A 24,725-nucleotide genomic window follows, 5' to 3' on the forward strand; every position below is an offset into this window, starting at 1 on the left:
TTCAGGTTCCATTCATAAAAACGTCTTATATTTCTAATCTTTGAAGTCCTCCCCACTCAAAAAATGTTTTACACTTGTTGATGATGTATGTGCAGTTTGACACTAGAAGGCTGTTTGCATTACGTTAGTCTGTGGAAGAGGAACATTTTGTCTGTGCTCACATTAAATTCCACTTCAACACGTTTAAGTTGCATACTGGATGGATCATGCTCCATCCGGTACTTACACAGCTGTGATGTGGAAACTTGAAGTAATACATCCAGTCTCTACATATACTGAGAATTGGACATCTGAGACATCTTGTGTCCTGCAGTTAAACTCATGAAATGAAAAACATTTACACATTCATAGGTTCTGGATTTTTCAATGTAGAGTGTTTTATACCCATCTTTAACATGTCTAGAGGGGATCTTTAAGTTCTACTCTGTCTTTCCTACATGTAAAAATTCAATATCCTTTTTTCAGTCAATTCGGCCCACTAAGAAGTGTGCAGATGTTATTTTGTATGCCAGTCTTGGTCTCGAGGACATCACCTCCTCTTTTCATTTCCTCCCTCTAAACCTCTTCGTAAGTCTAGTTTGCAAGGCCTGTGACGTCACCAACCTGAAAGGCCTTTTTCACAGCAAACATTTTGACTTGTCACAGGTGTTACCAATAACATTAACAATGTGTGTCTCTTTGTGTCCCAGTAAGCCATGACAGTGTGACAATGAACCAGAGCAGCCAAATGGAATTTAGCCATCATTTTTTAATTATTTACACTGCATGTCAAAATGTCTAAAGTGAAAAAGGCCTGTTAAAGTAAAACTTATCTGACACCTTTTTGTGTCCCCACTTGTTCTGTCAGAGCCTGTAGCATCTTTTCAAGATATACTAATAAAAATGATCTACCTAAATTGAGGATTAATTGATTCTATCGCTTTGCCAATTTTTGTCACTTTCTCCACAGCCGACTGCAAAACTCAGTCCTTGCCTGAGGGGGTAGCAGTATTCTGACTATTTAGACTCCCCTCAGTTTTTATGGAGGCCAAGGAAGATGGCAGTGACAGATTTCAAGGTCATAGTACTGCTGGTTACCTGGAATGGTTGTTTGCAAATGTCCCCTCAAACAGATTTACAGTCTGCATTACCACTCAATCAAGTTTCTTTAAATGTTTCTGGTCTAGTCACTGACAACCAAGTTTTCTGTGTTATAGCTGATGTATCCGTTTTAAATGAAACGTATCAAATATACATGTATAGCTGTTAGTACATCAAAAATGCAAACAAACTGTTGGTGAGTAATTCTCCATTTATTAATGTAATTCTATATTTTATGGATGTTAAGGAGACGTAACATGCACACCTTCTCAATTCATGACATATAATGCATCCAAATAAATAAAAAAGTCTAAATAAATAAAATGTCTGCTTCAAAGTTAATAATATATGTAGAATGTATGAGTTAATTTATTTCACTATGTTAAATGATGAGTGCTCTAGGCTGTCAACTGTTTTCTCTTTCATGAACTCCGCCTTGGTTATGTGTGACTTGGGGCTCCCGGTGGATTTCAGCCATTCTTGCATTTCTTTCACCTTGCCGCGTGGCCCCTGTAGCTGCCCCTGAACAGTTCCTGCGCTTGTGTTTTGGACCCAGCCAACCAGGCCAAGCTTCTTCCCTTCTGCCTGGAAGGTGAAACAGAAAGTTAGATACACAGAGAAGATGGCTGGAATAGGACAGAAGGGAATTAATAATAAGAGTTAGAAAAAGAACTTATTAAAAGTCAAATCTCATAGAACTTTTGGACAAAGGCTGCTCATCATTCTCAAAGAAATGAAACGTGGGTGTGACAGATAAAAGACATAGGAAGTTTTTTTCTGACCTTGGAAATAGTAAAAATCTTAACTCCACGTCCACTTAATAGCTTTTTCTAAAGCTGTCATGCATCTGACAGTCCTCATCAGGAAATGGAGTTCGCTCAGTTATAATCCTAGCTCCGGTGCCTCTCATGTATTAACATTACATTTGTGTCAGGTCGAAGGTATTTCCAGAATCAGTGAAGACTCTTATAACTATTTGAATGGAAATATATTCTGTCTGCTGCATGATAGAAAGTTAGGACTGTTATTTCCTATGCAGGTAGTATATTTCACCTGTCCTTACCTGTTTTGTATGACACAAGAAATACATAAAAGCATTATTTTCATATGTAAAGAAAGTAACATCAATATGGAGAATTTTATTATATAAAACTTAAATTTTGGTTCATATCAAACAACTTGAGCAACAGCGTGTGTCATTTCTGGGTACCATCTTTGTTTGGATTAGGAAATTGCAATGTAATGTCAATGTGTTGAATTTTTTATTTTTTTATGCAGCAGACATAAGAATAATTTTTCATCCAGATGATTGTGCATCTTTGAGGACTCTGGGGGTTCCTATAGCAAAGAGGTAAAATGTAAACAACCTTCTGGGTTTTTCAAAGGTAAATTATTTCTCAGTAAAACAAAGCTATTTGACTGGAATGTAATGTAATATGTAATGTAATAACAGATTCTTCCCATCTGCATGGACATTACATGTTATATTACCCCATAATCTTATATTTGCACATCTGTGAACTTTAATCTAACATGGTGTATTTCATTAACATAACTTGCATTATTATTATTATTATCATTGTTGTTGTTGTTGTTGTTGTTGTTGTTATTATTATTATTATTATTATCATCATTATTATTAATTGCACACTGCATATACTGTTTACTCCTGGTCAATATTTTTGTACATTTATGTTCATTCTCTTCAATTCAAAATTTAAACCTGTAGAAGCTCAGCTTAGAATTTTTTTTCCCCATATTTTTTATTGCACATTTCCTCTTTCTTTTTTATATTATTTAGGACTACTTTATTTTGTATATGTTTTAACGGTTATGTACCACAAAACCGAGGCAAATACCTTGTATGTGCAAACCTGCTTGGCAAAAAAACTGGTTCTGATTCTGAGAAGTACAAATCGGGGCTAATATCATCCATTATAATTAGTTATGGGTGTTATCGTGTAACTTGTGAGATGAGGATAAAAACTTAAGAGAAAGCAAGTAAGTGGACCTTGAATTATATACTTTTTCTGTCACACTGACCACACTGAACTGAGCTCATACAGGCTAGCTTATCAGTGTCAAACTCACTTGAGTGTATTTCCGAAAAAATACACCTTGCACTCTGCCAAAAATTTCATAATCCACTGAAATTAGCTCTTCATCAGACATACTGGACCTAGAAACAGAAAAATAAAGACAGAACTTGTTTGGTGTGATATCAAAGTTAGGACCCCGTCATGCAGGTGCTACTTTACAGCTACAAGCTATGCTAACACACAGTTAAATTGTATTCAAACGATTTACAGCCTAGACACTAAGCAGGTTTGGCTTCATATTATTCAAACTACACAAATACATCACTGCTCGCTGTGTGTCATATAGTTCACCTTAATAATGACGGGAAGCTGTGAGACGACCATTCAGATCCGCTGGAGTGCTAATTGAGCAAATACGGGACTCTGCTTCAGGAAGTGACGACACAGAGAACGCTCGAGACAGTTGGTTTCCAGGCAACGAATGTGAACATTGGGAAAAGTTGTTGCAACGTCATGACTGTCAAACAGCGGCTATATTTATAGATAAACTCACCTTTACCTTTAACTCAGACAAAATTCAACAAGTCAGTAGGAGTTTGAATTTCTACACGTTAATTTTCAGGAATATTTGTCAGCCACGGGGCTACTGGTAAGTGAAAGGAACCTGCTACTTCTTTGACATTGACTTCTATCATTTGGCTAGCCAAATGTTCAAAAAACAGAAAAAGCATGTTTTGCAGCTGTTTTGTTGGAGTATGAGTTTATATTACAGAGATTCCTAACTCACTGCCTATTTGTTTGTTGCAGGCAGGCAGAAATAGTAATAAGCGGTCTACCATTTCATGTCACTATACCATGTTCAGAGGTCAATAAGAAAAACAATGCTTCAGTTAAAATGATCAAAATTCCATCTTCCCTCATCTTCTTCAGTTCATAATTTAGCTTCAAAATGACATATACAGGCATTATGCCACTTTGCAGGTGGATTGTGATATTTTTGGAGCCAAAAGGATATGACAAAACAATTTCCACTCAACGTCTACTTACTCATTGTTCAGAGCACTTTTTTGGACTTCTTGTCCGTTTTGGTTTTAAAGGTGACCTTGAGCATTCATTATTCACTTCAAAACAGCAGATGACTAAACTAATCTATTTGTTCTGGAGCTTTTGACTGCATCATATGGTCTTCATCAATAAACTTTACCGCCAGCATGGATGATGGAGTCCTAAAAGTGCTGAGAATAGTTAAAAGTGTAAACATCTACAGTTGTATGACAACTGAGCAAACTACATATACTGATGAAGACTGTGTAATTTGGTCGAAAGCTCCAGAAGAAGTGAGGAAGAGTGGAGTAATCTAGAGTGGAGATTTTTTTTTTGTCAACTGCTATTTCCAAGCTCAAGAATCATTGTGTCATGTTCAACCTAAGGACTTGTGCACTGAAATCTGTATTTATATTGCAGGGCTTCATAGTTTTTTATCTTAGTGGCATATTTGTTCTGACTTAAATTCTTTCCTATATTTAGACTTGAGACTAAATACATGGACTTGGAATTGCTTCAGTAACTTGAGACTGACTTGGGACTCAAGCAAAGTTGATTTATTTTATTTTTACAGCTTTTATTTAAAAGAAATAGTCATACACTGCCGGTATCTTGAAAAATTCACTCTTTATTCTCTTTTTTAATATCACTTTTGAATTTCCAGCTGTTTTTTTTCTTGATTAAAGAAATTGCAGGGGAAAACAGTTGCTGGTGTGAACGACTCAGGAGTCTCATGGAAAAGTCATGAACACACGCACGAGAGGAAGGCGCAGTCCTCAAGAGCAGTGCAACGTTGCAGGACAAAGACGTTGCAATGTCCACACTCAAGCACAACATGGTGTTGTACCTGGTGGGAGAGCGGCTGGAGAAGACCGGCCATTTCCAAACAAGCCTGTTCACCACAGAAGAACTCTCAACCCCAAGATGCATGACTCACTTGAGCTACATGATTTTGAAAAAATCACGATTTCAGGACAACCAAGAGGCCCTTTGTCGTCCCAAGAACATCATTCGAATGGCATCAGAGAGACCACTGGGTCCCATCATCCAAGAAAAGACTCACCCAGAGTGCCCAACAGAGAGCTGCAGATGTCCAGAGCAATTCATGCAAAAGAGCTCATACTACAGGAGAAGCTGTGGAGGGCTGAGGATAAAATAAGACAAATGATCCAGAGGGATAGTGGTGGTGCTGCTGCTGCTGCAAGTGATGACCAAAAGAGTGAAGAGGAGAGGCATGACAGAGGACAAGTAAAGAGCGGAAAGTCTCTGAGGAAAACCAGGCTGAGAGAACCAGCGGTAGGCAGAGAAATGTTGAAACATGAAAGAACACCAGAGGATGTTAAACAACTGAGAAAGACGCAAAATCAGACAAACAAGGAAAGCATAAGGAAGACACATGAAGAACAGGGGGCCAGATGGGGAGGCAGGGAAACAGAAGTTGTTCAGTTTGAAAGAAAAGGAAATAAAGGGCCTCATGAAAGCACCACTCATGTGCACAAAGTGAGCGGAGAGCTGAACAGAAGAAAAGGAGAGGTAGTGAAAGCAGAACAAAATAAGACTTCTACCAACTGTGACATTTGGACAAGAGAACAAAACTATAAAGAAAGAAAGACGGTATATGGTTCACATGATGATGATGATGATGATGATGACGGGGAACTGGACAGGCACCACAAGAGTCAACAGAAACATGTTCATAGACTGGAGGCGACGGGAAACCACAGAGGTGCTGGAAGTAAAATATCCGAGGAATCATCCCTCCCACCAGTTTCTAGTCCTTCTCATTCCAACAGAGCGCAGCAGGGGGAGCTCAGGCTCACACATAGCACAGACGCCGGCCTTCAGCTTCTCCCTTGCAGAATCTGCAACAGAAAGTTTTCACATGAAAGATTAGAGAAGCACGTCCAAGTCTGTCAAAAGGTGAAACAATCTCACCGTCAAGTCTTCAACTCCTACATTAATAGAACCAAGGGATCAGCCATAGAGGAGTTCTGGAAAACCCACAGCAAGACTCCAGAGGTAGGCCAGTGTTTTATTTCTCTTAAAGGGCTACTCCGCCAAATTGTACACATGGAGGTTTATTTTAAAGGTACTCTGTGGAGTTTTTAGCCACTAGAGGCTCTCTGGAGCAATGTTTATTAGAATGGTCCCCAATTTGTTTGTATATTGTGCACATGTACTGATCAACAATTGGTTGTGGTAATCCTTTAATGTGCCAAGAAATGTAGCAATGCACCAATAAAGGCAGGAAAAAGACTGCCAGCAAGCAAACATGGATGTAAACAATGTTGAATTCTTCCAAATATTGGCTCTCCAAACTTTTTATGAGGAAAGCAACGTATTCACAACATGCCTCAAGGATTCACACAATGCAGAAACACCGAATGTCTGAATGTGAAGACTCCACAGGGTACCTTTCAGTTTACTTGTCATTTGGGAGACCACTCAGCCTGTAAAAACAGTTGAATAGTGTCTTCTGTTGATCTCAAGAAGCTGTCAAATCTGATATTTAACCCTGATGACTTTGTAGTGACAGATACTAATATCAACCATGTTACCTTGGCTTTTAGTCCCCCAACTTTATTGGAATTTAATTGCTTACATTAAATGAGTAATTACTGTATTTGATAAGTATCTGATATCTTTTGATTCAGGATTTAAAGAAAAAGAACCAAAGACAGACCCACAAGGTGAACATGAGGACTTTGCATCAAGGTCGACCCCCAGCTGGCACTTCACAGTCTAAGTGGTCCAAGTAAGCCGAGCCAGACGCTTTTACCCTGAACCAGCCGAACCACAACAAATCCTCAGGTGTCAGCACATCAAGTCACCCATCACCATGTCGTTATTGTCAACACTGTGTCTGAATTTATTGATTTAATCACTAATTAGAATTCTGTGTCAGAGCTGCTGTCTATATTGTCTGAGTATATTCCCTATTGATTAAACCAAATTGTCCATGTTAGTTTTGGCTCTTTACAATGATAGCATAGTAATATCAACAAATAGAAATAGCTACAGTATATTGAAGCTTGCACTGTGGGAAATATTAACTATACACACACACATATAACAAAAGACAGCTGTTAGTTTTATTGATGGCTTTTACACAAAGCATAAAGCAACAGTGTGACTGTAGAGTGTCAATACAACTGTTAGATTTCCAGAGACTGTTGAACAAATAAAACATATTTTAAATGCTGTCACTGTATTTAAAAAATCACCTAAAGGCACAGCATTGTCATATTTGCAATTTTGGTTTCAATAGCTTGCTAAGGCACTGTGACTGTAGTTAGCATGGAAATACTAGTTATATTGTTGACACAAGACAGTTCATTGACCACAAATGAACAGCTTGTAAGCTAATTATAGGTTAAGGGTTTTACATATATATTTTTGTCATAACACACATACAATAAACAAAACCAACAGACCTCAAACAAAAACACAATTAGATATTTTCTTTCACAAATGATGCAAAAGATGGCAAAACAAACATTTCAGAAAGTACCAAAGACAGATAAAATGGCTAAAAAAATGCAGTAAGAAAACAATAACATTATAGCTGCATCAGCTATATCAAAAATGCTTTAAAGACCACGTTTTCCACATTCTAAGACAGTTCAAGTGTTCATACATGTCACAATGAAGACAGACCTACATGTGCTGCACCAACAAGAATTCAAGAGTCGAAGAAGACAATAAGTAAAAGCAACCTACCTGTTCTTAAAAAATAAATCAGTAGTTTCCTGTTTCACACATATGCTCTTTACTGTATATGACAATAATACATGCAAATTTAAAAACTATATATTTGCATGAGATAATTAGAATATGTTTGTAATATCTAACATTTCTGATAAGTATGAAAAAAAGGTTTTAAAGGCTATATTGTATTTGGCACTTTAACCGTATAGGAATAGATGAAATGACAATAATTCTAATGAAGTGATACACGACAAAGGTATGTTTTCACATTGAAAGATGGCACTTAAATGAGTCAGGATCAATCTGGACAATATGACTGTCGATCCTCTCAGAACTCAACAGAAACCTGAACTTTGGACGCATTACTGTAGCAAACGGTCTCCTATTTTGCATATTCTGGTCTTACCTGTTTTATGATAAAAAGTAGTCTCTGAGGCACTTAAGGACTAAAGCCCCAATGCTGACATCACTAAAAGTCAACAATAACACCACCAAAACTTGGACTTGATATTCACATTGCAGAGTAACACTATGATCAGATTGTCTCTCGCAGGTGGCAAGGTCCGATTGCTTCATGTTGAATCCAGCCAACATTTCAGTCTGTGGAGAAACTAGCTAGATCACTGCACCCGGGTGAACACAAGTGTGCATGTGAGAGTGTGCAAGGTATTATACAGTATTGCATATGCAATAAGAAAATTCATGCAACTTAGCGCTCTGTTAAACATGTATAACGTAACACACTGTGAGTGGGCATGAGGCTGCACTCTCTACTGCAATCGAGCTCGTTGAATTCAGTATGTGCTAAGAGTTTTGACATTTCTCCCATAACCTGGATATCTGCAGGTTCACACACTGGCTCCAGCAGACCTGCCCCCGTGGTTTGTGAATCCACCTCCTCTTCCTCCTCCTCCTCCTCCTCCTCCTCCATCCCCGGACATACGATCAGAGCGGTGGTTTCCATTATTTTCACACCCTGCTTCCCGTAGCGTTGAACGATTAATTGCCGCCCAGAGCTTCTCATTCTCCTTCTGCTGCTCACTGACCTAGAGATGGAAGGAAAATATGCCGTTACTCACGAGCATGGATCAAAATCTGTTCTGTGGCGGGTGGGATGCTCTTGGGGATACATGTCTCACCTGCTTCTCGAGCATCTGGATCCTCCTCTCTTGCTGAGCTACTGTCTCTCGCAGCTGTAAAATAAACAGTTTGTTTACATACAGTAGAAGCAGGAAGTTGGGTGCTAATTAGCTCATAATTTACAATGTTGAGTGTGCAGATTTGATACCTGTGCAACCTCGCCACTTGCTCTGCAGCATGCACCTGATTCTCCTTTTTTGCAAGAGTCAGCCTCATCCAGCCCATTTACTTTATCACAACTCATTCGTTTAGTCTGTGAAGATAACGGGAGACAAAGTTGAGCAGTAATGTAAAACATGTATGAAAACATAATCCTTTATCATCAAGATCAGTGCAAAACAACTTCTATGCTGGCATTACCGATAGGCCTTTCTTACTGCTGACTGCTGCCGCCGCCGCCGCCTTTAACTCTTTCATCTCCTCATAAGGTAGAGTGACGCTCTTAGAGAAAGAGGAGAGCTGGTCAGGAGTGAATGGCTGGGAGCCGTCTGGCATCGGGATGAACTCTGCATCCTCAAGTTCCTGTTGGATGAGAATGAGTAAGAAATTTATCAGACTACATTGTCTGATACCCGTTTGAGTTTGATGGTGTAGCTCCGCTCCAAAAACATGATTCAGACTAATGTCTCCGTACTCTTTCATGCTTTCATTGCAACAAACCTTTCTAAGCCAAAAAGGGCAGGAACTGTCCCCAGTCTGGCTTGCCATTGACATCATTGGAGTCTCCATGAGGCATCCCTCAGGATCAGCCTCCCCTGTAACCCCGAGACCCCTGTCACGACACTCCGTCTCTGAACCGGGCTCTATTTCCAGATCCACTGTGGATGTGGATCCGTCCTGTCCCAGCCCTGGATAGACACACGCACGCACACACACACACACACACACACATACATAAGATGCAGACTTATTTATCAATCAAAGAAATTAATCAATACACAAACCGGTAAGCAAAGAAAAGTATTTACCACTACCAATTGACAGTCCACTGCTGTTGGAGCGAATAGTCTTAGAGTTGAGCACTTTCTCTGCAGATAAGAAAACACAAGGTATTAATCAGACAGCTGTTTTTTAGTGGAATTACGCAGCACAAGTGTCTGGTTGAGATGACTAACCCATTATAATAATAGTGTGCCATCCACGGCAAGAGAGGTCTGGCACATGGTGAAGGGAACCAAAGATAGGCCTTGGCATGGCAGGGCAAACCTCTGAACCAAATCCCTTATCAGCAGGCATTCCAAGTCGCCCATTTCCTGCGTTTCCCCATGCAAAGATCTGATTGTCTGAAAGAAAAATAATGAATAAAACAGCCACAAATCTTATCATGAAATCAGAAAAAAATACATATCATTGCCACAGACCACAGGACTGCGTGTGTTCTTACCTTCAGTGGCTGCAATGGTGAAGCCATCTCCACAAGACACTTTGTTCACTGTCTTTCCCCCAAAGGGCCCAACAAGGACTTGGACACCCTGGTGTTTCTTAAAGTCTTTAACACCCAGCTGTCCGTACTTGTTGCACCCAAAGGTGATCAGACGACCGCGTTCTGTAAAGCAAGAAATAACATGACAAAACGATTCATTGAAATAATGACAATTTTCATGAGCAAGAAAAATGAAAACCGGCTCTTTTTGCAGTACCATCGATGGCAGCGGTGTGGGTCTTCCCTGGAGCTATGACCTGGATCTTGAACCGCGACAGCTGCTTTACCAGGGTCAGTGTGGTGATGTACGGGATCCCCTGGTAACCCTGGTGTGATGTACCGGGAAGAATAAAAGCTTATAAACATAGCTGCGTCACTTAAAGTCTCTATTATTATTATTATTATATCCCTTTAATTACAACCCAGTACCTCTCCAGGGTGGTTTTTGAGACCAGAGATCCCCTGGTTCAGGCCTAGCTTGTTAAATTCATTGTTTCCACAAGCTAGAACTTTGCCAGTTTCTGTCAAAAAGAAGGTTCCATCGCTGCTACATGACACAGCGGAGATGGTGGCGCCTTTGGGGAGCTCCACCTGGGAAAACCATAACACAGCTACATGTATAAATATTTTATCATCAGGACTGCATAAAAACATGATCTTATTCGCTCTTGTAAGGATTTTACCTCTTGACAGACAGTCAAAGATATGCCAGCACAGGGAACAAAGTCTTACTTGCATCGGAGAAGAGAAGTCATCCTCACATTCCAGGCCAAGACGCCCTACAGCAGGAAAAAAAAGAAAAAAGAGATACATTAAAGATAAAAAGTTGATACTAAAAAGGGCCACTGTCTCCACCTGCTGGCAATATTTATAACAGCAAAAACAACCTAGCAGACACAGTTCAAAACACCAGTAAATATAGCAAACCTATGTACCATACTCTCCGCAGCCCCAGGAGTAGATTTCCCCACTATGAGTCAGGACCACCACGTGGTTGTCTCCACACGACACCTGACGGACATGCCGCTCCTCAAAAAACTCCAGTAGCACTGGCTCCAAAATCTCCATGCCCAGCTCGCCCTCCACTCCGATGCAGCCATAATAGTCTGACCCAAACATGTACATCTGGTCCTCATCTGCAAAGGCAGCAGTGGAAAAAGTTTGTTAGAAAAGGTGTGGCTTTACAGACAAATATTTGTGTTTTCGCCTGTTGCTTCATTCGCTCACCAGTGACACAGGCTGTGAAGTCAGCCCCGCATGCCACCTGTCGAATAGCCTTCCCCTGGAGCTTATCCACCTTCTTTGGCTGCCTGTACGAGGCCTGGTCTCCGTGCCCCAGCTGGCCCACCATCTTTGCCCCAGCTTGGATATTCTGACCAGAAAGTTGAGAAAGTTGCTTGTAGTGAAAGCACAAGAACAACTGGATCCAGTACATCTATCCCAGAGTGATGGGTTAATACTCACAGCCCAGGTATACAGCTCTTTTTCCACTGTCACCACTGCAAAATGACTCTCCCCCGCACACACATGTTGGGCACTGCTGCCCCCTTTGAACGAGTCCAGTTTCTGGGGGGTGAACTTCCCTCCGCCCCAGAAGTACACCTCCCTCGAGCGTGTGGTCACCACAGCGACAGGGGTCTCAGTCACTGTACTCAGTCTATGGCACAGGCAGGACAACAGTCATCAGTTATATACTACAAAGTTATACTTGATGAATGAAAAACAGGCTTGAATGGAGAACATAGAACAAATGTTGACTTACTTTGGTTTCTTCATTGCTGAATTCAGCAGTGCAACTTGCTCTTCAAACTCCCTACCAGAGAATGAAGTTGTCAAAGGATTGTTGTGGGTGTTTTGATTGTATCTTTATTATATAAAACAGAAACTAAAAGATTTTCTGATCCAAGAATTTTTTTAAAAATACAGTTTTTCTCAACCAACTTACTGTCGGCAGCAGGCGATGACTGGCTGGTCCAGAATCTGCTCAGCTGTGGGCCTCTTTGCAGGATCCTGCGAAACAAAAGGATGACAAGAACTTTGATGTGATATCCACGACTGAGGTAAGCAGAATTATCTCCAACATCAAACCATTTGTTTCACAACAATCTGAAACAAGACTCTTGTCTGATTATTTTCACTCACTTGATTGAGGCACTCATACACCAGCTTGATCAACGCAGATGAATAAACATCCGAGTTCACTTCCATAGTCCAGTTGCCCTGGACTATTTTCACACAGAGGTTCAGAGGGTTCTGTACGGACACAAACAGCAGAATCAATTCATTCTTGGGGGGGAATCTGATTAAGGCAAATAATTCAAACTATTTCTAGCAAATTAATAAACCTACCGTTGCATCAAATGTTCTTGTAAGAGTTAAAACTTCAAAAATTACACAACCCATGGCCCAGATGTCTGATTTGAAGTTGTATTTTGCTCCTTGGCACAATTCAGGTGACATGTAATATGGAGTTCCCACACACTGGATTTACCAAGGAAGAAAAAGTGCAAAAGGGAAATAAGTGAAACGTTAGTTACAAATTGTTATGAGGATCAGTGAAGAAACTATATATTCTCTGGATATATGTTGACTGTGCCTCTAAATAACATAGCAATATCAAAAAAAGCATACACAAACCAAATATCTACACTATAAACTCTTTAACAGCTGTGTAATATTCAATCATTTGTTGTTGCGGGGGGGGGGGGTATTCCCAACTCACAGTCTCTGCCATTGAAAACTCAGAGTCTAGTTTCTTTGCAAGGCCATAGTCACCCAGCTTGATGAGGTCAGTCTTGGTCAGGAAAATATTCAGAGTTTTGATATCTCTGCAAGAAAAACAGAATGCCAACATTACCAAAAACTGTTGTCATTTCATATCCTTCAGTTATATCATCGATACCTGCCAGATACCTTCAATAAAGGCTGAATGTTTTACCTGTGTAAGATCCCAGCCTTGTGAATGTGAGCCACTGCTGAGGCAATCTGGTACAGGTACCATATGACCACCTGAAGAAACATGTTAAAGGTGAACATATAAAAGAATACAATAATCTGTTTTGTATAAAATGCTTGGCCTGCAATGTTCCACTCATACCTCCTCACTGAAAAGTTTCCCCTTCTGTTGGTTGATTTTATCATACAGATTCCCTCCTGCAATGACAAAGACATTTACTGCTCTGTCACAGATGAACAGCATTTAAACTAATCCTCAAAATCTTCACACTGGACACATTGTACAGTATTTTCTTACCATTGCAATATTCCAGCTCAATGAGTAGAGTGTTTTTATCCATGAAGTGATTGAAGTAGGCTATGATGTTGTTGTGCTCCAGAATGGAGAGGATGCTTATTTCGTTCATGACATCTCTGCGCTCCCTTTCTGACAGCGAGTTCAGGTCCACCTCCTTCCATACCACTAGAGAGTTGTCCTAGGGAGACCAGAGGGGACGTCTCGTTAACACAAAGAGAGAAAGCAAGCAATTAACAGTTTATTGTTTAGCGCTACAACTAATGTTTATTTTCATGATCAATTCATCAGATGATCATTTTCTTGATTAATCTTTTCCCTAAAAATGTTAGAAAATAGAAAAAAAATCTGTTTGATTCGTTTATTCAACCAACAGCACAAATGTCAAAGGTATTCAACTTACTATCATATACAGCAAAGAAAAGCACCTCACCATTGAGAAGCAGAAACCATCAAATTGTTTGAGAAATTACTGAAACTATTAATTAATGATCAAAATAGTTGCCAATTAATTTTCTGTCCATTGACTGATCCATTTATTGAGCAATTGTTGCAGCTCAACTACTGTTATAAATACCTTCTTATAGGTTAAACAGAACCTTCTTAGATTATTCAAAATGCATTTTTTTGGAGGGAGGTGTAGCATGAAATCTGCTAACCCCCATATGATACAGGATAAAGAAGTAAGGCATGGGGGTTGAGGGTCATTTATCTTGTTGTAGCTCAAGAATTTCTCACCCAGGTAAGGAAACAGAGGTACACAGTGTGCAATTCATTTAGCCAGACACATCAATCATAATAATACAATAACAATACATTTAGAAAACAAAGTGTAACACTTTCTAGCCATTTCTGATATATCTAATTAGTGTTTTTGGTATGTTGTTATTGAAGAAAAAGTTTTAGGATCCTTGTAAAGTTGCTTAAGACATGCTTCCCTTGCTCTCTTACAGTGATGGTGTCTTCACATACTTTATTGCTGCATGGTATTAAGTGTAATCCGTGGATTTCAACCGTAGAGGAGCTTCAGCTCTTCTGAAAAACAGCTGGGACTGAAAGCCAACTTACCTCTGTTCTTCTGTACAGAGTTGCTTCACCAAACGCCCCCCTCCCGAGGATCCGGATAGGAATGTAATGCAGCTTCTCCTCTTCGCCATTAAACGTGCTCGACGCTGATCGCTCACTAACCACAGACCCGCTGCCCAGATCTGAACTCAGCGAGTCCAAATGTCTTTCATAGTCCTCCAGTGACATTTCTGTTTAGGGACTTGTTAGCCAGTGGCAGTGATGGAAATAACCCGAACAGGCCTTACGACAACTCTTAATGAAAGACTCGTAACGTTACAAACCCGCACACACGTCTAACATGTCACCAGTGTCAGCAAAGCAAAACACCTGGTGACGTAAGAGTGCCGCGAGATGCCTTAAATCCACTTCAAATATACTATGTCACAAAAATACAACGTAGCAAAATGCGTGCAACTACAGTAGTTGCAGCACTGTCAAGCAATACGCAACAAAACTGAGGATGACTTTATGAACTTTCAAAATAGAAGGCGCGTATTCAAGCATGGTGTGGTGTATTTTACGATGAAAGTCAGCAGAATGCGTTTCCGGTAAGCCATTTTTTTCCCTAGGATGTTAAGGTCATGACCCACCTTCCTCTGCCTCTGATTGGCTAGTACTGGTTGTCTTCGTTGGTTGGGTTGGTTACATTCAATGGTTTTTGTTTTTTTATTGAACAATTTCAAATGACAAACTCAAGAAGGGTACAAGAGCCTGCATACACACAGTAAATACATCAAATATACATATATATGTACACATACATACTGTATACTCTTACTTATAAGTAGTGTCTATATACATATTCACATATGAATTTTATAACATAATCAATAGAAAGAAAAAGAAAAAAAAATTTAAACACATGACAAATGTAAACTATGGGTATTTGAGCAACAAGGACTATAACTCAAAATGCAAGAGGGACTTAGACATGACTTCATATAATTCATTAACAGACTGATTATTCTTGGATAATATCTTTTATGGATGATAAATAGTTGGTTAGGTTGCGTTATTTTTTTCCCCAACCCGCATTCTGCGAAGACCCACCCTACTCTGCCTCTGATTGGCTGACCCTGATATTCTTACCCTAACTCCAACTAACTCTAACCAATCTAACCAGCGAAGGCAAGGAGTATTAGCCAATCAGAGGCAGAGTAGAGCGGGACTTCGCGGAATACAGGTGGGTTAGGTTTAGGCATGAGAAGTGAGATTGGTTAGGATAAGAATAGCACGGTAAGCCAATCAGAAGCAGAGGAGGGCGGGTCCTGACTTCGCCATCCTAGGAAAAAATAACTTCCGGTTATTTAACTAGTGCTAACGCTGTGATTAGCTTGACCTGGCTAATAGTGAAGTCATCGAGATTGAAGTACAGTCGTATTCTTAACTGCGCCCCCCCCCCCGTTTTCAACGTTTGTTTGAAAAATGTCTGGACTTGTCTCGATTTATGAGGCAACAGCACACCGAGGACTCGTCCATCCTTCCCTCGCGCTCAAACACGGAAACTGTCACATTACAGCGCCCCCTTCGATCAGAGTTCAACTATATTTTATTAATGTTGCTCTACTGAAGTTTAAATAGGTTAATGTTGGATATCACGAGTTCGAGTAAAGGTGCAATTTAATTGTGACACATATAAAAAGGGCTGTCAACGTTTATTTTTAAGTTTAGTCTACAATTTTAATTTCATACAAACATTTTCAAGGCAAATGCCATGACACATAACTTAGTTCACAGTAGACATGGGAGGGTGCCATATGGGTAAAATCCTCTATTACTCTATCATTTTATGTTTTGATATATATCATACGTTTTCTTTAAAATCAAGTGAAAAACCTTTGATGGATGTTCTGCTTTAGGCTAATCCAGCAAATTAAAAAAGCTGACAAATCAAGATATATGAATGATACAATGCAATGATATCACAATTAGATAAAAAATTGTATAAAAACACAATGTTGTTATAAAGCTGTTCTGCTCATAAATTTACAACATTGCCAACAAAGTTCAACTATCAGATATATCACAAGGATAGTTACCGCGGTACGAATAGAATTTGATTTTAGACAAATGATATTACATTTTATTTTATTTTATCAAATGTGTACTCTCTCACTGTATATATTGTCATATCACCCAACTATAGCTTGAAGAACACATATAGCATATTTGTGGGTACTGGGGGGGATTGCATAAGCAATTTTACTATCTATACTTGACAACATTAGTGATTTTAAAAAATGTTTTTATTTGTGACCTCTGGTCGCCCCTTCAAAATCTCCCACAATCCACTGGTGGGCCACAACTCAGACTCCGTGATGTGCGGTACAATACATCACAGACCACCCATCTGATAAACGCCACACTAGAACTCACTAGAGAAAGTTTTGTGAATCAGTTAACGTCAAGTGTAAAGTTAATTAAATGAACTTTGAATGAATCAATAGGAATTTCCATAAGAACTTAAAGTAAGAGAGTGATAAAAAAAGACTTTCAGGAGACATTTTCACATATATAGAGGGTGGTGGGAATACAAGCTCTCTCTCTCTCTCACTCTCTCACACACATACACACACACACATGGTTTTGTAATATTGACAGAGCAGCCACCTCACATAGATAAGCAGTGGCATGCTGGAGGGAGATTTCTGAGTAAAAGCCAAAGGACGAGAGGGATATCCAGACATGACTTCAAATGATGACTGCAGCCAAGATGGAAAATCATTACACCATAACACAGGAAACAAAGGTGGGCTTGCATTATTTTAACTGCCCTCAAAATGCTTTTGCCAAACCTTCTGTGTCAGTTGTCCACTTTGAGCTCACATCAAAGTTGTCTGTTTGTTCAGGATCTATGAGCACGATCAGAGTTGGGTCCAGAAGTCTTCCCATGTATCCACTGTTGATCATGTGTTTAGGACTACTAAACATTATTCTGCTGTTAGCTGCAGTTGTTATTGGGATTTACTGTGAGTACAACTGGTCAAAGGAAGGTGTTGAATCTCTGCTTCACTTGTTGTTTGGAATACACTGTACTAAATAATTCACTGACAACATATAACAAGCTCAAATAATTCTTACATAATGGGAATTGGTAAAAAAAAAAAATCCATAAAAATACCAACGTGTTTTCTGAATATCACCTATGAGAGCGATTTGGTGGCTTCTTATCTCTGCTAATTGCAGGTGGCAAAGTCCCTGAGGAATACGCTCCCCACCAGATAAAAGCACAAGAGCTCTTCATAGAGGTGAAGCATCTTCAGGCAATGCAGAGTGAAGTCATCAAAGCTGAAGAAGAGACACATAAAGCGTTAAAGAAAGAGCTCAGCAACCTCCAGGCACTTCAACTGCAGTTAGATCGGAACAAGACCCTCAGCGACGGCTTTCAGAGTCAGATTGAGGCACTGCAAGTGGAGAAAGCAATACTGCAGTCCAGTACCTCTGATATTTGTGAGAAGCTATTGCATTCATTTTTCTTTGCAAACTATTCAACGCCAAAACCAAAAAAAGAGTTTCTCATTGTCATTAAGTTAACTTACTTTCTTTTTTTGACAGTGGCCAGTTGTGGTCGATGCCTCCCAGGATGGTTTTTATTGAACACATCATGCTACTTCCATTCTAAATCAGAATCCAGTCTTTTAAAAAACTGGCCAGACAGCAGAGCGGACTGTATCCACCGTGGGGCCGACCTGGTTGTGATTGATAACTTGGAGGAGCAGGTCAGTCAGAGTTATTCTTGATGTTTTGATGTACAGAAGTTAATAAAAACTGCTGCTTTCGAAATCAATATTAGCCTGATATCATCTTGACACAGGCAACAGAACTCAAGTGACATACAGCCAGCAGCTGATACTTTAATTACTTTAATTGCATTTGTTTCTTTTGCCTTTTTTGCTTCTTTGTTTTTGTATTTTGATTTATGTCAGGTGGCTGCTGTAGCATTTTAAATAAAGTATATCTATCTAGCATAACACAGCAGAATCTCCAACCAAACTGTCAGCTTTCTAGTTGCATTGTGGGTAATGTAGGTGCCAGGTTTTGACGAGGAAGAATGCATGGAATAAAAAACACAATATCTGGTTCGGCTGCATCCATTTTGATTCTTTTTTTTTAACCTGTCCATTGTGACTCAGACAAGGAGTGTAAAGCTAAATTTATATTTCTCCTTACACATTTAATCAAGCATTTTTTTTCCAGAGCTCTCAGCTATATCTCACTGACTAATAACTCAGTTAAGACTAGAGTAAAGGCCCTTTTCCCAGTAGATGTTTTGACTTGTCATAGCAGTAAAAGCACAGATATATTGTACATTTAACACTGATGGCTCGTTTCCATTGAAGAGTCATAATAGGTCACCAGTGAGCCAGTGCTGTTGTCACACACACGTGCATAAGCACACATATATGTACATACACATATAATATACTCATATAGATATTTATTAATATATTATAGGTAGGATAGGTAGGTTTATGCTCTTTCATCTATTACTATTGCTTTTACTATTTTAAATATTTCTTCTTTTTTCCCCCTTACTGCACTGTCGAGGAGCTGAAACCTAAGATTTTTACTCTCTTATACTCGTGTGATGAGAACTGGAACTGGCCCCCTTAAACAGATGTAGTGGTTTTTTATGTGATTAACATTGTACATGCGTAAAATACATTTAATCCTAACAAAATTCGTTAATATATGTATGTCTTTGTATCAGGTGGAGAGGTAATGTGGGTGTATGAAGTCTCTGTCTCTTACAGAAAGGGCATGAGCAGGTCATGAAGATTTATAGGCAACGTGGACTGTGTTGTAGATGTTTGGCCAAAATTGTAAGCATGAGTGGACACAGGTACCAGCCAGAGCCTGATGGTGGCAGGGGTGAAGCCCACCAGAAGATATAATAAGGTGCTGGCATAAACATAATGTCATAAACATGTCATAAAGAAGATAAGGGACTTGCCTACTTGCCCACAGGAACATGTTGGGGAGCAGGGTGAAGTAAGGTGAAGTAAGGTGACAAGGAGATGAAAAAAAGGTGACGTAACTTGCCTTAATGTTAAAAAGCTGTTTTGTGTGTGTTAGGTAATTTTTCATTATAAACCAATATGTAAGTGTAATCAATAAAGGCACATAAGCCTCTTTTATTTTTTGGATGTGAAAAGCAAATTGATAAATAATGGTGGAAGAAAAAGGTGATGTTGAACAAATGCCAGGGACTGTCCACTGAGATCATTGTTGGCAATATATTAAATTTGGTGGCACATTGGGAGGCACTCTCCAGGGTATATAAGATGAAGATTTCCTATTCAGTTTTTAGGGTTTTGCTTCATGAACCAAGCCTCTGTTTACTGTATTAGGCTATTTGCACAGTAAATCTAATATTGTACTGAACTCTGAACCAACTGAGTGTTTTTCTTCAACTTTGAAGTACTGTCTTTTATTTTTGAGTTGTTTGACTAATTTTGAGACTAAAAGATGTTGTGTAGCTGAAGATCTATAAAGTTTTTTCAGTTACCACACAGACTGCAGTCTTAACACCCATGCTTTTCCTGATATGTGCAAATATCTGCTATGAAAAGGCCTAAAAGCTTTAGATAATGTTAGGATGGTATATGATAGGCAGGCTTGTGTTGCGAGTTAATACTGTAAAGTTATACCTTTAAGGACCCATCTGTTTATCTAGGTCAATCTTTCTGAGTTCCTACCAAAACTGGATTCAAGACCATGGTGGAGAAGGCGAGGGGGAGTCTGGATTGGCCTTACAGACATTCAGACAGAGGGCACTTGGGTATGGGTAAATAATGTAACGCAGCTGGATAGAAGGTGAGACCTTTTAAGATTTACTATGCTGTGTTAAAGGAATAATTTGATATTTTGGGAAATATTGTTCCCTTTCTTGATGAGCGTTAGATGAGAAGATTAATACCACTCTTGGCAAGAAAGCTAGATTGATGTAAACTTCATAACTAAGGATGATAATAAACCTTACAAACAATTATCTGAATACTGTAGATGTAAAATTAGGTAAACCACACATTGCATATTTCTGTACATTTTCTAAGTAAAATTGGAAAGAGGTTATCAAGTGTATGTGATTAAATCAGTTTTGTTGTATCAAAGTGAACAAATCAGATGTTTAAATGGTGATATGTTAATCAAATCTGCTTGCAACATCAATCTGTTGACATATTAAAATCCTTTCATCTGATACAGTGATCAGTGTAATAGTGTAACTGTGTAACAGTAATCACAAAAAAAGTATAACTTGTGCCTTACTTTAGATACTGGAGACAAAGGGAGCATGATAACTATGGAACATTGGATGACGACTGTGCAGCACTCATGAACACGGATAGCTCTCAGGAAATGTGGTATGATGCAAGCTGCAAAGAGAACAAGGAATGGTTATGTGAAATGGTACCCAACAACTAGTTGTGGAGTCCATGGCAATCCATATCCAGGCTGGATTTTAATCTCCTCAAAGAAGTTCCCTACATAATGTCCAACAAAGTCAGGACCATCATATGAGAAGAGAAGACTAACTCAGTTATCTACTGTATCATATCAAGATTTATTGTTTGTATATTTATATGCACATGAATAAATACACGGAATATATAAACAACTTCAGTGCAGTTGTGCTTCAGTTGCTAACCATCTCCTGGCTGTAGCTTCATATTTCACAGATAGATGTGAGAGTGGCATTGATCTGCCCATCTAAAAATGTGTAACTAGTCCTTTAACAAACATGTTCTGCAGACGGCCTCAGCTACAGGTTACAACAGAACATACTGACCATGGAAAGTCTGCTTTTAGATATGCTGCATGGAATAGTTTACAACAGCTCCTGTAGCCCAGCGCTATCCCTGAAAAGTTTTAGAGATCTCATTAAGGGCGTTATCAAGTAAAAGCTATTTTACTGATAACATCAGTTACATTTTGTTATATGTGACCCCTGCAATCTCCAACAACTCACTGGGTTACAACTGAGACTTCTAGATGTAAAGTATGTCACATCACTGACCATCTATTTGTTTAGAGCTTTTCCCCATATGAACCCACCAGAGCAAACTTTGTGAATCATGTTAAAGTTCATTAAATGATCTTGTTATTAAGTCCACGGATGCCTTTTCCAATCTGAACATACTGGTTTTAAACTGGTAATGGCTTTAGCTGATAGCAGTTAGCTAGAGCACCTAAACAGTGCAAAAAAAAAAAAAAAAAGACTTTCAGGAGACAATTTCACATATGAGAGAGAGGGCAACGTGAATGCAAGCACACACACACTCACAGAGTTTTGTAATATTGACAGAACAGCCACCTCCCACAGATAAGAGAGGGCTGGTAAACATTTCTTAGTTAAATCCTGAACACTAGAGGGATATATAGAAATGATTTCAAATGTCTACAGCACAGATGGAAAAATCATTACACCATAACACAGGACACAAATGTCAAAAAAGCTACTGCATAATAATCTAATGTTCACATGAGCTCTTTACAGAGGAAATGCAACTTCAGACAATACAGAGTGAAGCCATGAAAGCTCAAGAAGAGGCTCAGCAAGTGTTGAAAAAAGAGCTCAGCAGCCTGAAACTTAAGCTGCAGTTAGAGCAGAACAAGACCCTCAGTGATGTCAGATTGAGACACTGCAAGTGGAGAAAGCAACAACACAGTCCAATACATCTGATATTTGTGAAAGGCCATCGTATTAATTTTTCAGTGCATTTTCAAATGAAATCATAACACCAAAACCAAAATAGATTTTCTTCATGTTGTGACTTAAACTAAACATTTTACTTCTGTGCTAAATCAGCATCCAATCCCTTAACAAACTGGCCTTAACAAACAGCAGAATTGACTGTATCAGCCTGGCTGTGAGTGATAAGTTGGAGGAGCAGATGAGTCCCATATGCTATAAACAACAGGGAAAGGGGTGAGTAGATGGGCAATGATATTCTAAACGTTTTCATTCACAGCAGTCCCAACTAAAAAGTCTGTTATCAGCGTGGCACAGGCTGAGAAAATGGTCAATGAAGGACATTGAAACCCAGTCTGTATTAAGGCTGAGTTTAAGTTTTAAACAAGCCACTATATGAGAAGAAGAACATCCAGCTATCCTCAGTAGTAAAATGTATTGTGCACAAGCATCTTTGCTCATGAATAAAACTTGGAATACATAAACAGCAGTGATTCTTCAATGCAGCCGTGCTTTAGAAGAATGCCTGTTTTGTTTTTTTGTTTGTTTGTTTTTTCTTTTTTTAGTGGCACGGCTCTGGAGATGCTAATGTCGATCTGTCTGTCAGTTTGGCTAAAACTTTACTCATCGCCTCATTGCAGACAGACCTCTACCTATTTATACACACATAACACAGAGACAGCACAGCATGTAACATGTAGGGAAAAACTTCAAAGGCGATTCTTGCTTTGCACTTTTCATTTATGGCCCATTTTTTACAACCTAACTTTGTGGAAAGGAGAAGGGGAACAGCAGGTTATGGAGAATCCCTTGGGAGTGTGTGTCAGAAGCTCAGCTTTATCTCTGGGGAACACCCCCAACTCCCAGAGTGATGTCCAAATAAGGAAATGTGCATCATGTAGCAGGTGGATGTGACTCCCCTCATTGAGACCTGCTGATAGACTTAACAGCAGAGCAGAGGAGAGAGACTGAGATAGCATGTAACCAACCTGTACACTGGTATTTGACATGTTTTTTTTTCTTCACAAAAACAAATAATTTTTAAAATATTTGTATGGAACAAATATTTGTAAAAAAAAAAAAAAAACAAACCCACTATTTGTATTTTGCCAAATAACGAATTTGTATTCGGGCACACCCCTAAAACATAGTAAACATTATACCTGCCTCACATCAAAGTCATTGTGAGCATGTTAGTACGCTGATGTTATCATTTTTGATGTGTTCACAGATCATCCTTTTTGGCAATTAAGACATATCATGTGATGTTTATGTAGAAGGGTTGGTCTCGCCTTCATCTCACTTTTACCTGGCTGGTCACGGCCACTTATGTCACTTCCCCTTTTTGTTAGTATGTTACTTTCCATATAAGGGAAACGCCAACAGCGCAATCAGGCCCCATTCAATTACCATCTGGGCACATTATAAATACTCATTGAATACACACACAAAGAGAAGTGTTTTTCCGTCGCGTGCGGCAAAGTGCTAAAGTCCCCGGTGATCAGCTGGCAGACAGGGAGTTCGGTCTTTCTGTTCGAGGTGCAGACAACCCCAGCTTTTGAACACCCAGATCCGTGGGAGACAGTAGATTTCACCTGTAGAAGGGTCCAGTGCAGAGGAGCAGTTGAGCTGCGCCATAATTGGCCGGGGTTATTATGGTAGAGGACAGTTTGCTACTGTTTTGCCTATAGTTTTTTTTTTTTTAAATTGTTTTTCTCTTTTCTTTGTTTCTTTTGTTTAGTTATATTTAGTGTTGTTTTTGCCTCTTTTGGTTTAGTATATTTTGACTGATTGTAGGATTGGTTGATTTGTGTTATCAGACGAGCCCACTGCGCCTGAAGGACCTCGTCAGGTGTATTCGTGCTGTTTCTGTGCCCCTTTTTTTTTAGCTGTAGATACCCGGGCTGTACTGTATGGGGGCTCTAGCCATATGGGTTGTTTATCTGCATGCAGATAAATATATATATATATATATATATATAATATAAATAACTCTTAAATACCTACTTGGCAGATATAAACTTTATTATATTAACAAATTGGTTTCTGGTTGTATTACAACATTACTGTCATTTTTTTTTTTTTTTTTTAAATTGATCCTTTTAAATAAATTTTGATACAATTGTACTTGAAGCCACGTCTCTGTTTACTTTCTTTACACTTATCTGTGTGTGTTGACCTGTACAGAGTAGGTGGTCTTGGGGGAAGCCCAGGTTAAGGTGGGCTTAGCCTTACCCTCCAGTTGGGCAGGTCACATTTAGGTTAAATACACTTGTATCT

At 39.2% G+C, this 24,725-nt stretch overlaps 4 protein-coding genes across 8 annotated transcripts; 2 read left to right on the top strand and 2 right to left on the bottom strand.

The window, feature by feature from the left end:
- Nucleotides 1-1,271: 1,271 nt before the first annotated feature.
- Nucleotides 1,272-3,562, bottom strand: acyp1 (acylphosphatase 1, erythrocyte (common) type). Its single transcript, XM_044374742.1, has 3 exons — nucleotides 3,471-3,562; nucleotides 3,172-3,259; nucleotides 1,272-1,665 (listed from the first exon to the last, which is right to left on the bottom strand). Exons 2-3 carry the CDS (start codon nucleotides 3,250-3,252, stop codon nucleotides 1,450-1,452), a joined length of 297 nt encoding a protein of 98 aa, XP_044230677.1. The 5' UTR covers nucleotides 3,253-3,259; nucleotides 3,471-3,562; the 3' UTR covers nucleotides 1,272-1,449.
- A 117-nt stretch (nucleotides 3,563-3,679) lies between these two features.
- On the top strand, nucleotides 3,680-10,734 carry LOC122998116 (zinc finger C2HC domain-containing protein 1C-like). 3 transcript variants are annotated; one of them, XR_006407349.1, is made up of 4 exons: nucleotides 3,680-3,768; nucleotides 4,850-6,182; nucleotides 6,818-6,974; nucleotides 10,649-10,734. XR_006407349.1 is itself a non-coding variant. In XM_044374738.1 (3 exons), exons 2-3 carry the CDS (start codon nucleotides 4,908-4,910, stop codon nucleotides 6,920-6,922), a joined length of 1,380 nt encoding a protein of 459 aa, XP_044230673.1. In that variant the 5' UTR covers nucleotides 3,680-3,768; nucleotides 4,850-4,907; the 3' UTR covers nucleotides 6,923-7,386. The 3 variants fall into 3 exon arrangements, 2 of the variants coding, with proteins under 2 accessions (XP_044230673.1, XP_044230674.1); XM_044374738.1 differs by lacking the exon at nucleotides 10,649-10,734 and having other exon boundaries at nucleotides 6,818-7,386; XM_044374739.1 differs by lacking the exon at nucleotides 10,649-10,734 and having other exon boundaries at nucleotides 3,685-3,768; nucleotides 4,828-6,182; nucleotides 6,818-7,386.
- On the bottom strand, nucleotides 7,234-15,202 carry LOC122998115 (serine/threonine-protein kinase Nek9). 2 transcript variants are annotated; one of them, XM_044374736.1, is made up of 23 exons: nucleotides 14,753-15,202; nucleotides 13,688-13,865; nucleotides 13,532-13,587; nucleotides 13,373-13,443; nucleotides 13,157-13,262; nucleotides 12,784-12,915; nucleotides 12,577-12,687; nucleotides 12,380-12,444; nucleotides 12,197-12,247; nucleotides 11,899-12,091; nucleotides 11,662-11,806; nucleotides 11,370-11,570; nucleotides 11,167-11,213; nucleotides 10,864-11,025; nucleotides 10,652-10,760; nucleotides 10,396-10,557; nucleotides 10,127-10,294; nucleotides 9,986-10,039; nucleotides 9,672-9,859; nucleotides 9,372-9,533; nucleotides 9,160-9,264; nucleotides 9,011-9,064; nucleotides 7,234-8,917 (listed from the first exon to the last, which is right to left on the bottom strand). In XM_044374736.1, exons 1-23 carry the CDS (start codon nucleotides 14,936-14,938, stop codon nucleotides 8,720-8,722), a joined length of 2,904 nt encoding a protein of 967 aa, XP_044230671.1. In that variant the 5' UTR covers nucleotides 14,939-15,202; the 3' UTR covers nucleotides 7,234-8,719. The 2 variants fall into 2 exon arrangements, with proteins under 2 accessions (XP_044230671.1, XP_044230670.1); XM_044374735.1 differs by having other exon boundaries at nucleotides 9,980-10,039.
- A 195-nt stretch (nucleotides 15,203-15,397) lies between these two features.
- LOC122998117 (C-type lectin domain family 4 member M-like) lies at nucleotides 15,398-21,371 on the top strand. 2 transcript variants are annotated; one of them, XM_044374741.1, is made up of 6 exons: nucleotides 15,398-17,501; nucleotides 17,602-17,721; nucleotides 17,939-18,202; nucleotides 18,308-18,471; nucleotides 20,430-20,569; nucleotides 21,028-21,371. In XM_044374741.1, exons 1-6 carry the CDS (start codon nucleotides 17,438-17,440, stop codon nucleotides 21,176-21,178), a joined length of 903 nt encoding a protein of 300 aa, XP_044230676.1. In that variant the 5' UTR covers nucleotides 15,398-17,437; the 3' UTR covers nucleotides 21,179-21,371. The 2 variants fall into 2 exon arrangements, with proteins under 2 accessions (XP_044230676.1, XP_044230675.1); XM_044374740.1 differs by having other exon boundaries at nucleotides 17,425-17,721.
- The last annotated feature ends 3,354 nt before the right edge of the window (nucleotides 21,372-24,725 follow it).

Source organism: Thunnus albacares, chromosome 15, assembly GCF_914725855.1.
Source record: "Thunnus albacares chromosome 15, fThuAlb1.1, whole genome shotgun sequence".
NCBI classification, from domain to species: Eukaryota; Metazoa; Chordata; class Actinopteri; order Scombriformes; family Scombridae; genus Thunnus; species Thunnus albacares.